The 17,022-nt window shown below is 43.7% G+C and overlaps 1 protein-coding gene across 1 annotated transcript in view; it reads right to left on the reverse strand.

Annotated features, from left to right (window-relative positions):
- The window catches only part of LOC126281473 (myrosinase 1-like), a 73,234-nt gene that overhangs the window by 11,848 nt on the left and 44,364 nt on the right, over positions 1-17,022 (reverse strand). Inside the window, exon 8 of the mRNA XM_049980469.1 lies at positions 6,320-6,468. Within this exon, the coding sequence (XP_049836426.1) occupies positions 6,320-6,468 (149 nt within the window). The remainder of the gene's footprint in view (positions 1-6,319; positions 6,469-17,022) is intronic.

Here is a 17,022-nt window from a genome sequence, read left to right on the forward strand (position 1 = left end):
GCTTTACTGCACATAGTTTGAATGTGATTGTAAAGTGAAACGGCGTGTTCTTTGGAATGAACTGCATTTACGACGCTCATGTTTCCCTACACACTTTTTTTCTGTTCACGCTTTGAACAGTCCTGAAATGAAGTGTTCCAGATTGCTGGTCTCATTTGAATCTTGTAGATAAATGGTCCCTTGTCTGAACTGTCCATAGCGCACATTTTGAAGTGGAAGAAAACCACGTAAGGGTGAGTGGCAGGTAGCACAGTGCAGCTCTCCTTATGTGCTGATGTGGGACGGCCATAAGCTGCAGTGGTTTGTTTTCAGAGACCTCTCGTGGTAAACTCAAGGAACAAAGTTCTTTTAGCAGAGCTACCATACTCAGATAGATGCCAGCTACAGAAAGATCCATCGAGCACCCTGAGCCTCTGCTTTGGTACCCCAGTGTGGTAATTCCCTGACATCATACCAAAGTCACGTGACCTAGGAGGCAATATAGAGTGCGACCGCAAAGTCCGTGTAAGGTTGGCATCACATTCATGTCGCTGTATAAGCCGGGGGACAGCAATTACTACTAGTGGCTGCAGTTATGTTGGTTGATTGGATTCAACATTTTACTTTTAAAACATTGAAATTAATTAATTATGTTAATTACATTTAAACACTTTACTCACTAATATCACATTAGGTCCTGGAAATGTTTTCCTCTTAGTTGAAGGCATAGTTCAACAAGTTTACATCTATTTGCGAACACCTTTACAGAAGTGTCACGTGTAATCAGTGTGGTGTCACCGCCAGACACCACACTTGCTAGGTGGTAGCCTTTAAACCGGCCGCGGTCCGTTAGTATACGTCGGACCCGCGTGTCGCCACTATCAGTGATTGCAGACCGAGAGACTTCCTAGCACTCGCCCCAGTTGTACAGCAGTCTTTGCTAGCTATGGTTCACTGACAAAATACGCTCTCATTTCCCGAGACGATAGTTAGCATAGCCTTCAGCTACGTTATTTTCTACGACCTAGCAAGGCGCCATATTCAGTTACCATTGATACTGTGAATCATGTACGGTCAAGAGCGACGTTCATCATTAATGGATTAAAGTTAAGTATTCCACCAGCTACGTCCGTTTTTCTCAATTCTAATTCCATTGTCATGTTCCAGACCTCACGCCAGCCTGCGTGAGCTAAAACGCGTGCATTTCGGCCTCCTTTAGTAACGCGGTTGGCTCTCCTGCCAACCACAACAATCAGTTTGCAGTCAATCATGTGTTCTGTTCATCTATTGCCTTTGGGTTACTTTGACATAAAAATGTTTTAGTTATACCCGAAAGGAAACAGTCGGTCGGAGTCAGATTCTGCGAGCTGGCAGACCAGAGACCTTCCGTAGTTACAATCTCTCCAAAGATTTCATCTAAAAGTCGTAGCGACTGGTGTGTCATATGAGCGGTAGCGTTGTCTTATTAGAAAAAAGGAAAGATTGATACCGCTTTCATTCAGCAGGAGAATAAGGAAATAAATTATCTTGGAACAATAGACATCCGAAGTGACGGTTGTATCGAAAAAGATTGGCCCTATAATTCACGTTCGTGTTATCGCACCCCACACTCTGATTTTCTCGACGTATAATGACATTTCCCTTAAGGCATGTGGATTTTCTCATTACCGAGTTCGTTAAATTAGTGTAGCGAGACAGGTGAAACCAAGGCTCATTTGTGAAAAAGGTTCGATCTAAAACAGCAGTTCCCTGTCGGTTAACAATCGTGATTCGTTTCACATGGTCCACACACTGTAATTCTTGCTCAGTACTAATTTCATACAGATACATCCCCAATTGTTTGGTTACAGTCTTCTGCTTGTCGTACGCGTGATTTTAGCCTGTTGGGATAACCTCCTCACAGATTTTGTTGGACTCAGTAACATGATGTCCGAAATGTCGTCCAGCTTTAGTTCTTTGAAATTGTGGCCCTACAAATTCATGGTGCGTCATGAACTGAACGCGTTGTCTGAAATTTGCGAATGAAATCATGCACTGTGTCACTATGTGAACACCACGAAGCAGGAGAATGGAATCGAAACTGCAGTCTCATATGGTCCGAAAAGTTTCCACCTGCACAGAAAATCTCTTCCACTAATACCACTTTCTCTGTAATGGTAAGCATGCTCACTACACTTAGCTTACGCAAGAACTAGACAAAAACACAAGTAATAAGCGCAAGGCACACGTAACAGTAGAACACCCTTCCACTGCAGGTTCACGGAAGACGAGCAGTGGGACTTGGATGTGTTGACAACCTCACACACTGAACTAGACGAGACAAGCGAGGCTCCCTGTTGCGAAGAGACTTAGCGGACGCACGGTATATTGCCACAAAACCCTGTTCTGTGCATCTTAACTCCAGAGGCTTACGTCATTTATGGATCTATAATAATTATATAACAGCACTTCCTGATTTTAAGAGTCTCTACGAGGCAACTCCACAGCGTTAGATGTTTTGTTAGCGATTTTGATTACTGAAATACAGTGAGAATATTAGAGATGAATAGTGCTAATGAATTAAGATTTTTTTTTACTATGGGGAAATAGTAGGAACTGAGTGAAACATTTAATATTGAACATAGGAAAGCTTGATTTTTCTTTCGGTCAGAATTTTTTTTTTTCGTTTTATGAAAATCTAGAACATAGTTTCACTCTTCAGAAACGATCAGATCATATAGAAGTCTGAAAATAATATCTGTGATGCATTTGTGAGATGTCAAAAGCTCTTAAAATGATATAAAGCATGTAGCTCAAACCTTGAAAATTAGGAAAGCGGCGAGTTTCATATGGGAAAAATGACAAAAGTAATTTATTATATTGTGAAATGTTGTTATTAACAAAAAACGTGGATCTTTCAAGAACTGACATTTGTTGCAATGGAAAACATACTGATCAAATGTCCAGATGACAGAATGGGTGTAGAACTCGAACACAGCTAGCGTCTCAAACAGGCTCATACTATATAATTCAGACCAAGAAACGTAAACGTGTTGAAGCAGGAGATGACACCAATGTTCGTAATCTAGATGAAGTCATATATATTTGAGAAAAAGAGAACAACAATTAATTAATGCTTTTAACAGTGGGAGTACTGTGGAAATTGCATATCAGAACAGTGTTTATAATATTAAAGATGGTTAATAACTGTGTGAAAAGGGTGCCTACAAATTTAGACAATGTAATACTGTTACTACACTTGGGCGCGTGAACACACACACACACACACACACACACACACACACACACACACACACATGGACGCACATTCGCGCATGCGCATATTTTACGCAATGCACACAAGAAAACATTTCCTTATAACAGCTACCGACGCCAAGGAATAATCTGGCAAATGGGCCAAACAACACCTGAGAAGATGCGGCAAGGAAACCACTGACGAGACATGCTCCCGTCGCTAGATGTTGTTGCAGCTCTTTAAAGAACCTATAGTAGCGGTGACCACCGAGACACGCAGATAGCTATTGAGCAACACTTTCTGTGCCTGGAGACTGTGGTGGCCTTTTTGTTTTAATGTTTTTGGCACAGGGCAGCAGATTCAGAAACTGTAAAATATAATTATATTAAATTTTAGCCAAATAAACTTTACCTAGATTTCGGCTATAATAATGTAGCCTTCTTCAGAAAGTCACAATATAAAGTAACATTAAACCATGCCAGATACTGACCCCATCAAGTTTAAAATGTTGGTCGTAACTCAGCACCCGCGGCGCACCTGTCTAGCCGGTTGTCGTGGCCTATCGGCGAAACATGAGTGAAGTGACGCAGTCTTATGACTATATAATGTAGCACCAACATTTTAAGATTGACAAGGCCAGTGTCTGGCATATTTTAATGTTAATTTTATGTTGTGACATTCTGAAGACGGCTACATTGTTATAGCCGAAACCTAGGTAAAGTTTATTTGCTTGTGCAACTGGAGGCTGAAATGTAATATAATCCGTTTTGTTTCACCATTCAGATTAGTCCGCTGGGTGTTTCTCGGTCTACCAACACATGCCTGGGTGACCTGTAGAAACCATCCCTCACTGTCACCTTGTACAAGACAACTTCCTCGAACAGTTACCGAAGAAGTGGGTACATAATGCAGAAATTGTGCTAAACCTCTTGGCTCGAGTGTGTTTTGTACATTATTTATTCTTTTATTCCTTTTTCTTTTTATGTCAAAATTCGCGTTGCTTCACTCGTGTACAAAGTTTCGGAGCAGCTTTCCCACATTTTCATGCTAAATTACTCGTAACTTAAAAAATTTTTTAATCTCTGGCTCGTTTAATGGCACGAAAATAGAAGTATGGCACAACTAAGTTTTTTGTGACAAGCTGTTCAGGAAATGTATCATTGTACGTAACTGGTCGATATTGTGAAAGCTTTCGTTTGGAGTGTGTCCCTATACGGATGTGAAACTTGGGCAATTGGAAGCGAAGAGAGAAGACGGCTAGAGGCCCTGGAGATGTGATGCTATATAAGTATGATCAGCTGGAGAGACAAAGTAACCAATGGAGAGGTGCTTAGCAGAGCACAGGAAACAAGATCTCTGTGGAGGCACATCCAAACAAGAAGAGATAAACTTGTAGGGCACATCCTAAGACACAACAACATCATTGGAACAATATCAGGAGGAGCTATTGAGAGAAGGAATCGGCGGGGACGACCAAGGATATCATACATGCAACAGATCATGAATGACGTTGTATGTAACACGTATGTGGAGATGAAGAGGAATGGCGGTTTGCTGGAAACCAACCTCAGGGTTGAACACCAAAAGGAAAAGAACTGGTCGATTAAAGCTTGCCACTAAAATGATAAACAGTTTTCATTTAATTATTTCATATCAAGTGATTTTTCATGCGCCACAAATTACTTATTTACATAAGTTGTACCTTGTAAAGGAGACGAGAGAAGCTGCAGTCTCCAGAATCCATTTTGTGAAAAAAAGTGCTAAAACCAATATTAGTCCGGACAGGATATAAAATGTAGACTGGCAATGGCAAGGAAAGCGTTTCTGAAGAAGAGAAATTTGTTAACATCGAGTATAGATTTAAGTTTCAGGAAGTCGTTTCTGAAAGTATTTGTATGAAGTGTAGCCTTGTATGGAAGTGAAACATGGACGACAAATAGTTTGGACAAGAAGAGAATGTAAGCTTTCGAAATGAAGTGCTACAGAAGAATGATGAAGATTAGATGGGTAGATCACATAACTAATGAGGAGGTATTGAATAGAATTGGGAAGAAGAGGAGTTTGTGGCACAACTTGACTAGAAGAAGGGATGGGTTGGTAGGACATGTTCTGAGGCATCAAGGGATCACAAATTTAGCATTGGAGGGCAGCATGGAGGGTAAAAATTATAGAGGAAGACCAAGAGATGAATACACTAAGCAGATTCAGAAGGATGTAAGTTGCAGTAAGTACTGGGAGATGAAGAAGCTTGCACAGGATAGAGTAGCATGGAGAGCTGCATCAAACCAGTCTCAGGACTGAAGACCATAACAACAACAACAACAACAACAACAACAGGATGGAGACGTGACTGTACGAAGGTCCTGCATACCAGACTTTTCGCCAATGATCTACATCAAACTCCAACCTTTCTTGCAGTGTCTCATGGAGACAGGGCATGTGCCACTGTCAGTAACTCATCTGTTGGATTGAGACGTTGAGCTCGACTGTCCTCTTGGTACCATTTGGGGGCAGTGGACAATTTGCCGGCACTGAGTGTAACGCCCTCAATTGTCTCATCAGCACAAATATGTCACGGACTGCACACTACCATCAGAGTCACTTACTGTCAAGGGAAACACATAAAACAGAAATCATTCTCGTTGTTTACAGAAGAAGAATTTTTTTTCAAACTGGTCGCGCAATCTACCAGTCGGGGTTCCTAGCCAACAACGTCATACGACTCTTTCCTTTTTTTGTAGGTAAGGCTGTAAATCTGCAATCCTTTCTTGCTAACCGAAAAACCACCGCAAGTTCGTGATCGCTTAGAATGCTAAAGAAGAGACGGTGCACTACGGATAATTCTTAACACTAGTCTTTGCAATGTGCCACATTTCATAGAAAGAATATGTGGTAACAATTTATTTATGTTCAGATCCTAGTTTTTATTCTTCAGAAGACAGGTTTGAACCATCACCATGAATGATGATGTGGCAAGAATTCATAAGAGATAAAACATCATATAGCTCAGCTGTGAAGTAATGACGCGTAGATTAAAAGGACTTCAAGGGGAGACTCAAGGTTTCCATGCTGTGAAGATGGGATAAGCTCTGCATGTTAACTCACCGTGATCCAGAAGGCGGAGCTGGTAGGGTAGGTGTAGTTGGGCATCCTGAAGACTCCCGAGTCACGGTCCATTGATGGAGAGATACCATGCTCTCGAGAAAACACTGTCATTGTTGTGTATGAATTGAATCCAAGGAAATCCGCAGATCCTGTGACAGACATGCCAAGTTTTGAGATATTCTTATGTGAAAGGTAACTTTGACTCAATACATCATATTTTATTATCACATTCTGAAAGATAGAGATATGTGTATAAATAGTTATAAACATGGGGATCAGTCTAAATAGTACCCATTAAAGAAAACTCGTTATTCAACGCTGTCTGAAGGTACTAGATAGTAATTCCTGGAAGAATGGAATCCTTCATTGTGGAGCAATTAAATAACCAAAATATTTGTTTTATATAAAATAGTAATTGTATTCGTATTAGGTAAGTCATATCAGTTTTTGGCTTCTGTTAGTCATTCTCCGACTAATACCATGCTGTTATGACAGTAAGAGCAAAACCTCAAGTCTAGCTATATCAGTAGTTAAGTATTTCACAACAATTCTCTCTGGATCCTGGGTATCGATGTAATTCCAGTGATTACAGTAAAACACATTGGCAGTAATCCACAAAGTTGTCCAGAGTAGGGAGTGTTACTATAATAGCAGTGATATCGATCAGTGGTATCTGTTGCGTAGCTGTTTTCCCTGTGCGCTACTCTCCATAGATTCTTCAGTCTGATAGGTAAGAAACTAATACGGGATTTAGCAGCGGCATGGTGATTTCATTAAACAACGAAGTCAGTAGGATGTCGTGTACATTTAGTGCTTCTGAAAAGAACAAATGGATTTGTGTAACACATCAATAGTCAACAAGCGTTAACGAAATAATAACGTTCAGAGACACAGAAAACCAAGCACATTAAGCATCTGGTAATTTGCTTTGAGCTTCATTACGATATATTCAATGTTTTCTGCTGTGTTTTGATCAAAATTTGCGCAATAATCTATGGCTAACAGTAATGTGTCTTACCTCTACAACATTTGGAAGAGATTTGATAGAACCCATCCAAGGTCATCAAAGAATAGTTAATTTTTTAAGGATTTTTTTCTTGTAGGGGCGGTGGGGGGCATATGGGAGGGATTTTGGATTGAGTACTATTAACTTGTCCCCGCTGCAGTAGTTACGCAGATATGCAAAGACAAGCACTGATGGCCTGATGTGGAATGTTGTTGCATCGTACTCGGACTGAAAACCAAACCAATGGCACTGGAGGCTTTCTTCCCTCGCTGGTGGAACCCTATGGCACCTGCAGTCCACTCACGCCATACGCCATGTGTCACTCGGGTGGTGCTGGTGAGCGTAGGAGACATCTAGTGTCGCTTTTTTTTTTTTGCGTGGTAGGGGGTCATCAATCTTGTGACTGTTTTGATGCAAGAACCAGACACAAATTCCTCTCCTGTGCCAAACTCTTCATCTCAGAGTAGCTCGTGTAACTATGTCCTTGATATTCTGGATGTATTCCAGTCTCTGTCTGCCTCTACAGTTTTTACCCTATACACTCCCGCTATTTACATGGAAGTTATTCACTGACGTCTTTACTGATGCCGTATCATCCTGTCCCTTCTTCTTATCAGTGTTTTCTACATATTCCTTACTCTCTGATTCTGCACAGAATCTCTTCATTTGTTACCTTACCAGCCCACCTAATATTCAACATTCTTCTGTAACACCTCATCTTCCTCTTATGATCATTTCAGAAGTGAACCGTGAACATCAGGAATCCGGTAAAATATCAGATCTCCGATATCGCTCAGCCGCGGAAAGATCCTGCAAGAACGGGACCAAAGGATGACTGGAACCTATCGTTCAACGTGACAGAAGTGCAACTCTTCCGTAAATTGCTGCAGGCTGGACCATCAACAAGTGTCAGCTTGCAAACCATTCAATGCAATATCATCGATACGGGGCTTCCGGAGCCGAAAGCTGATTCGTGTGTCCTTGATGGCTTAACAACACAAATCTTTATGTCCCGACAGGGCACGTTAACACTGACATTGGGCAATTGATTTCTGGAAAGATGTTGTCTGATCGGACGAGTCTCGTTTCAAACTGCATCGAGCGGATAGACGTGTACAGGTCATGAATCCATTGACCCTGCATATCAACAGGGTACTGTTGAAGCTGTCGGAGGCTGTGTAATGGTGTGGGGCGTATGCAGCTAGAGTGATATGGGACCCCTGATACGTCTATATACGACTCTGACATGTGACACATACATAAGCATCCTGTCTGATCACCTGCATCCATTCATATCCATTGTGCATTCCGACGGACTTGTGAAACTTGTGCGACACCCACACGTCCACAGGTGCTACAGAGTGGCTCCAGGAACACTCTTCTGAGTTTAAACACGTCCGCTGGCCACCAAACTCCCCAGACATGAACATTATTGAGCGTATCTGAGATGCTTTGCAGCGTGCTATTCTGCAGAGATATCCACCCCGTCGTACTCTTACGGATCTATGGACAGCCCTGAAGGGTTCATGGAGTCAGTTCTCTCCAACACCACTTGAGACATTAGCCGAGTTCATGCCACGTCGTGTTGTGGCACTTCTCCGTTCTCGCGGGGCTCCTGCGCGACGCTACGCAGGTACACCAGTTTCTTTGGCTTTTCAGTGTATTTCTAAGCCTTTCGGGGTTTAGTATTGATCTTGAACTTGTTGTAACACATAAAAATTTCAATGTAATTTCTAAGCCTTCTGGCGCTTGGTGATTGCTGATTTTGATATTGTTGTAAATTTTTTAAATAGAGAATTTTAAAGTGATTATTGATGTTGATCATATTGTATTTTTTTTTTTTTTTGCAAAATGGGGAAAAGTTTCAAAGCAAATTTGTAAGCACTGTGGTTATTTTTTGTTAATAACTGACTTTTCCCTTCATTCCGTTGTAAGGGCAGATTTTAAATTTGGTCACGAAATAAATCTAGATGTCGTCATTCACAAGTGATGTTGAACCTTGGGCTTGGCCCTTTCATGAATTCCTGCCGCCACCAATGAAAGAACATTTCCGTAAACAGGTGGGATCATCTGGATCCTTCTTCTTGTCAAATTTTTCCAAGCATGTGTTTCTTCACCGATTCTGTGGAGAATCTCTTCGTTTCCTGTCATTCTACGTCTGAGGCTCTTTGGTTCTTTTCCGGTTACCCCTCCGTCCACAATTCACTTTCGTACAGTATTATGTTCCAGATATACATTCTCAGAAATTTCTTCCTCAAGTTTTAACAAATGTTTATCACTATAGAACCTCTTTTGGCCAGGAACAGTTTTTTTTGTCCTATTTGCTTCACAATGTGTAACTTTACTTCCAAGGAAACACAGTTCCTTCTGCTTGTCTACTTTGTGGTCCACAATTTTAATTGCGTGCTTCTCATTAATCTCATTTTTGCTACTCGTCTTTGTCTCAAGCACTTAAAGTCCAACAATACCCAACACTAGGCAACCCCGGAATACCCGCACGCGGATGCACGCACGCACACACACATACACACAAACCCATACACACACAAATACCCACCAAATAGTATTGGAAGGCAGCGTGGGGGGGGGGGGGGGGGGTAAAAATCGTAGAGGGAGACCAAGAGATGAATACAAGATGTTCAGATGTGTTTGAAATCATATGAGACTTAACTGCTAAGGTAATCAGTCCCTAAGCTTACACGCTACTTAACCTAAATTATCCTAAGGACAAACAAACACACACCCATGCCCAAGGAAGGTCTCGAACCTCCGCCGGAACAGCCGCACAGTCCACGACTGCAGCGCCTAAGACAACTCGGCTAATCCCGCGCGAGATGAATACACTAAGCTGATTCAGAAGGATGTAGGTTGCAGTAGGTACTGGGAGATGAAGAAGCTTGCACAAGATAGAGTAGCATGGAGAGCTGCATCAAACCAGTCTCTGGACTGAAGACCACAACAACAACAATCTGCGCCACACAGTTAAAGGGTCACTTCTTCGTAATTGCCATCTATCGCGAAGCAGATGTTTAAAATTTGGCTCAAAGGCGCACATAACTCCCTCCTGCAATGGTGCGAGAATGCGGTGCGCTGCGAATCCACACTCGGTCTCGGCGGTGTTTCAAACATTCAGGTGTTGACACATAAGGAAAAAAAGGCCATTGTTCGGAAATTCATGTGAAGTGTAAGTAAGGTAATCATGTGAACTTGGCACAAGAATTTAACCCACTGCCACCGTGGACGTATCACACGATAGGAAGGTTATCACACTCGCTGTTACCCATATTCCACGTCTTCTCTTGACGCCTATGGCATGGGGGCTAGAACCGCTACTCCCAGCGTTAAAATCTCGAGGTTTTACCATGGATGGATGAGGAAAACAATTCACGCACACACACGCTCAGAATCGACACAAAAATGCCCAGTGTGTTCGCATAATGGGCGTCAATGAAATCGATCCTTCTCATGCATTTCGTGGTCTAAAACGACAGTCCACAGTTCGATGAGCAATGGAACGGCACTTTTGGCAATATTTGGCACTGCTGACTCCTGCGGATGATAAAAATCTTCTCTAATAAAGTAAAATCGTATGGCATGAATGGCTGGGAGGCCGCTCCGAGAAAGTTCAACCATCTAATCGGAAAGGTTTTCCCAATCCTCCGCGCCCGCCGGCACCTTACTTTTTTGACGCATGAGAACTGTGTGCGTACATTTGTCTTTTAACTGTAGGTGACTGTAATGGATGTGCGTGTTGTGTAGTGTCATGTTCGTGTCGGAGAGGGTGAAACACGGCGCCGTCAATAGCTTATCTGGTACCGCGCGCCGCGGCATTTGAATCCCCGCCAGATGTCATGGACGTCGAAGACCCCTAGAAGCCTCTGCACCATCACGCCGTAATCTGTGCCGGCGCGCGCCTCCTGGCCCGCTTTCAGTGTGAGGGCGCCACAGTGGAACACGTGGTTCCAGCTACCAATAGCGGCGTCCCGGTAGGCTACTTAAGCGCCTGCCTCTCGCTCAACCAGTTCCACCCTTTGTTTTCTCCCCGCCTAACCTCTCCCTATCACCCTTCTCAACCCCCCTCCCCGAGTCCTTTTGTATTCCCCTCCTCTGCCCTGGCACGTCGGCTCGGCACCCTCCACCTCTCTTGTGAATCCTCCTTCTCCATTGGCTCCTTTCCCCCTCCCCCTTCACTTTTCCTCTCCTTCCCCCCTTTTTTTCGTCCTCTGTCCAGTTTCCCCCAACCTGCTCTCGGCTGTGGTATATCATATTTGTACCAACTTTTTAGTCCAGTGTCTAAGTGAGTGTTCAGTGTTGTGCGTCTTTCCACAGTGTTGCGAATAGAAAGAATGCTGTCGCTGGGTGTGCATTTTATATCTCTTGCGAAAGAAACCAGACTGTCGACGAGTTTTTTTTTTAATTGTCTGTATATTATTTTTCTGCTTCCTGTGTACTTTATTCGCATCATAAACCCTGTGTTTTATGTTTTAAGTTCCAGAATTTTCTGCCATTTTACCTTTAGGTCACCGATTCTATCGCCGTTATTTTTTTATTATCTTCATCTTTATAAAACAAATTCTGTAGGCTGAAGAGCGGCGTAATAAGCTGCTGCCTGCCCGCCCCCTTCAGGGGGAATCGAAACTCAATAAATGAAAAAAAAAGCTCAGCCAGTCAGTCTAATCTCGCGTACGTCTGTGGAAACATCGCCTCGCGTTAGACAGCTTACTTACTTTCTTGTTCTGTGTACGAATGGACGTGTTTGTTAGGTTTCCTTGTGACTCCGTTGTTAGGTCTTGTTGTTCGTTCTGTCCGTTGTTGGTCGTGTCCGTCCTCTCCCGTTGTGTCGTACGTAGTTCGCGGGCCTCTTCGCGAGTTCCGCCGCGCTTTCCGTCATTTCAACCCCACGACCGCCCCAGTCGCAGTTACAACAGCTTACTCCTCTCGAAAAGCGTCATGGGGGCGGGCGAGTTTAACGTCTCCATCCGACGGACAGATCACCATCAGCAGCGTCATGAGCTCTCAGTTAATCATACACTGCGAAGATTTTTTTTTATTGAAACCAGGACCTTGCCGCCAAGTCTAATGATTAGGAACTTTAAATTCTCTTCCTTCCGGCCAAATATTGGCAAAGAAAATTTCTTCCGCCATCAGGATTCGAACTGGCTTACCTCAGGGACAAGCACCACCACACAAGCGTGCGTTGGTGAAGTCGGCCAAAAATGTCGGTGCTCTTCTAAAGAAAGTCTGGAGCAGCATCTTCATTGAACGTAATCGCTCCCCTTTGGACTGTAGCGCGACCGCACATTTTGGCCCTGTGTGCTGGATGAAACCACCAGGGACAGTTCAAAATCATTCGACGTGATATCAAGCAGCAAAGGGTGCTTATGGTTTTCCAGATTTCCAGTGTCACACCGTCTTACAGCATGGTCAGGTGGTGGAGAAGGGTTGGGGGAGGGATAAGGGGGGGGGGGGGGTGGTTGTACGACATTGACCCATGCGTGAATAAAATGTCAAAGTGCCCCTGAAGTTTTCGACGCCTTCGATGACATCTGTGCACGTTTCTTAGGTACTTTAAAAAAGCCTTTGTACAGCGGCAGCCATTCGATATTGCCTAAATGCTGAGAAAGCCCTTCCTGCACTCATAACATTTCGCATGTGGCCAGTAGACGCCAGCTCAGCGACGCAGAGCCACTCAACTGAGTATGTCTGTCTCACTGACGTCTAGGAATGAGTCAATTGATGTCTTTGTACAGGGACGATTATAAAGTTCTCAATAAAGGTGCATGGGTGGCATCGTAAATTTTGCCGAACTGGGGGTCTTTGTGGGACCCACCGCCGTTATTCAGGCATGTGTCAATGTCGCACCCTGACGCCGATTCTGTGCCTTAACTAGTATTATATATTAATACCATCAGCTGCTGACAGGCGTTGATATATATCGACGGGGACAGGTGAAAATATGTGCCCCAATCGGGAGTTGAACCCAGAGGATAGCGTGACTGCAGGAACTATGGAAACCCATATAAGTATATAGTTCTGGCAATACCGGCCACGACCGTCCTCTTCTGTGCGGATACACACGTTATTACCCGAACTCTTACGGGACTTGGTCAGAATGTCTTCCACGTGTAATGAGTATATTGGGTAGGGACACTACGAATACAGTGTGTGGACATATATGATGAGAATATGGGTCACGCGCGAGGCGTGCGCGAGGTAGTCCCCTGCTGTCGCACTATTCTCTGTGCCCTCGGTGGCTCAGATGGACAGAGCGTCAGCCATGTAAGCAGGAGATCCCAGGTTCGAGTCCCGGTTGATTCATATCAACGCCCGGCAGCAGCTGAAGGTCCTAATATAGAGGGTGTTACAAAAAGGTACTGCCAAACGTTCAGGAAACACTCCTCACACACAAATAAAGAAAACGTTATGTGGACATGTGTCCGTAAACGCTTGCTTTCCATGTTAGAGCTCATTTTATTACTTCTCTTCAGATCACATTAATCATGGAATGGAAACACACAGCAACAGAAAGTACCAGCGTGACTTCAAACACTTTGTTAGAGGAAATGTTCAAAATGTCCTCCGTTAGCGGGGATACATGCATCCACCCTCCGTCGTATGGAATCCCTGATGCGCTGATGAAGCCCTGGAGAATGGCGTATTGTATCACAGCCGTCCACAATACGAGCACGAAGAGTCTCTACATTTGGTATCGGGGTTGCGTAGACAAGAGCTTTCAAATGCCCCCATAAATGAAAATCATAAGGGTTCAGGTCAGGAGAGCGTGGAGGCCATGGATTTGGTCCGCTTCTACCAATCCATCGGTCACCGAATCTGTTGTTGAGAAGTGTACGAACACTTCGACTGAAATGTGCAGAGCTCCATCATGCATGAACCACATGTTCTGTCGTACTTGTAAAGGCACATGTTCTAGCAGCACAGTTAGAGTATCCCGTATTAAAACATGATAACGTGCTCCATTGAGCGTAGGTGGCAGAATATGGGGCCCAATAAAGACATCACCAACAATGCCTGCCCAAATGTTCACAGAAAATCTGTGTTGATGACGTGATTGCACAACTGCGTGCGCATTGTCGTCAGCCCACACATATTGATTGTGAAAATTTAAAATTTGATCACGATGGAATGAAGCCTCATCCGTAAAGATAACATTTGCACTGAAATGGGGATTGACACATTGTTGGATGAACTATTAGCAGAAGTGTACCCGTGGAGGCCAGTCAGCTGCTGATAGTGCCTGCACACGCTGTATACGTTACGGAAACAAGTGGTTCTCCCGTAGCACTCTCCATACAGTGACGTGGTCAACGTTACCTTGTTCAGCAGCAACTTCTCAGGCGCTGACAAAAGGGTTATCGTCAACTGCACGAAGAATTGCATCGTCCATTGCAGGTGTCCTCGTCGTTCTAGGTCTTCCCCAGGCGCGAGTCATAGGCTGGAATGTTTCGTGCTCCCTAAGACGCCGATCAATTGCTTCGAACGTCCTCCTGTCGGAACACCTTCGTTCTGGAAACATGTCTCGATACAAACGTACCGCTCCACGGCTATTGCCCCGTGCTAATCCATACATCAAATGGGCATCTGCCAACTCCGCATTTGTAAACATTGCACTGACTGCAAAACCACGTTCGTGATGAACACTAACCTGTTGATGCTACGTACTGATGTGCTTGATGCTAGTACTGTAGAGCAATGAGTCGTATGTCAACACAAGCATCGAAGTCAACATTACCTTCCTTCAATTTGGCCAACTGGCGGTGAATCGAGGAAGTACAGTACATACTGACGAAACTAAAATGAGCTCTAATATGGAAATTAAGCGTTTCCGGACACATTTCGACATAACATCTTTTCTTTATTTGTGTGTGAGGAATGTTTCCTGAAAGTTTGGCCGTACCATTTTGTAAAAGCCTGTATAATTCTGTTCAAGAGGGCTGCAGGCCATCAATGGTGTCGGTTCTTTCGAACATGAACGAAAGAATAGACACCATACCCTTGTAAGCATATAATCTAGCGACAGGACACGAGGGCACGAAACAGTGGGGTTGAAAACTTATGAACACCCTGTCTTGCCTCGGATCCGGTCTCAGCTTTCGAATGCTTTTGCGGCTACAGTTTACAAGGTAGTGAACTGTAATTATGTTATACCCTCATTAACAACGTCCTTCCCAGAGGGAGAGCGGATCTTTGGACATTAACTGTTAAGGAGAGCAGAGAACAATCACGGTTCAGCACTTTGTAATCTTTACCCTAGAACGTGCGACATGACCTATGTTCATCAACTCACCTGCCACAACACCTATTGCCTTTCACAATGTCTGGCTGCAGGTCCGAATGCCATGAATTATTTAGATAACATTGACCAAAAGCTTCTTCCTTCCATACAAAGACGGCTCTCATTTGCTCCACTACAAACACAGGTCCGTGGCACACGTGCTTCACTTAGCCAACTCGAAAGCAAGTGGCATAATGTCCTGTAGCAAAAGATCCTCCTTCGCAAACATGTGTCCACTGTATTCAGTCTGCAGAACACTCGTTGAACTCCTCTAGATTGACACACACGTCACTGCTGTCTGAGTGAGCCACGCATACTAGGCATGGCCGGAAAATAAGTGTATTAGATTTTTAATTTTTTTTAGAAAAATCATATCTGAAAAAAATTAACAGGATACTATTGATATATGTTTACTATTTTCCCACACAATACTTATCAACGCATGGGGTGAGCTGTGGCACAAATTTCTTTTTACCCTCCTCGAAGGACTCTCCCACCAGTTCCGAACCAACTTTCGAAAAGATGTTAATCTGAATGCCCCAAGTCAGAAAATACAATTGTGGGGGGGGGGAGGAATTGAATTAGTCGAAGAGTGCGTCAGTGGTTAAGGCAGTGTGCGCACGGGCTTTGCCGTCAATTTTCCTTACTTTTTGTTTTGAATGCTGATTATGGGGCTCATAATATCGATGTGCGTTGACGGTGCCCCTCTGAGGCATAGAATCGAACAAAATGATGCCTTTTTTGTCCTAGAACACAGAGAGTAGGAGTTTTTGCCCGAAATTTTGGTTTTGAATTCGTTTGGTAGGTGGGTGACTTGGACGACTCTTTTTGTCTCAAGCGTACAATGAGAGACCCATGTTTCATATCCAGTCACAACAGAGCTCAGAAATTCCTCACTTTCCAATTCAAGTCCCTCCAGAAACTCGTGGCCGCTGCTGAGATGTCTTCATCAAGCTGCCCTGTCAGCTGTATTGGGACGTACTATGTGCACAGTTTCTGCTAACCCACGTTCTTGTGGAAGTCTCGTATCAGAGAATTCTGGAGAGATCTGGAAAAACCGCAGAAATGACAGTCACTGTGAGTAGGTGGTATTAACAAACAGTTCCCTCGATTGTCTGCACCAATTCGTCAGTCAAAATGGAAGGTCTTCCACTCCTGTGTTCGTTCATTTGTTCTGTCCCCATTATACTACCTACACCTCTTACCCACACTTATTCTATTCATAGCATCTTCGCCGTAACCGTTTTGATTCACGAAAAAATTTCGGTAGGTGTTATTTCTTCCGCGAGAAGGAAGCGGAACACAGTACGTGTCTGGCACTGGACAGAATTTCCTACCGACACCTTTCACACAGGTGGACATTACGACATGGGCTTACGTACTATCGTATTCGTGCAGTGTTTC

This window comes from Schistocerca gregaria, chromosome 7 (assembly GCF_023897955.1).
Source record: "Schistocerca gregaria isolate iqSchGreg1 chromosome 7, iqSchGreg1.2, whole genome shotgun sequence".
NCBI classification, from domain to species: domain Eukaryota; kingdom Metazoa; phylum Arthropoda; class Insecta; order Orthoptera; family Acrididae; genus Schistocerca; species Schistocerca gregaria.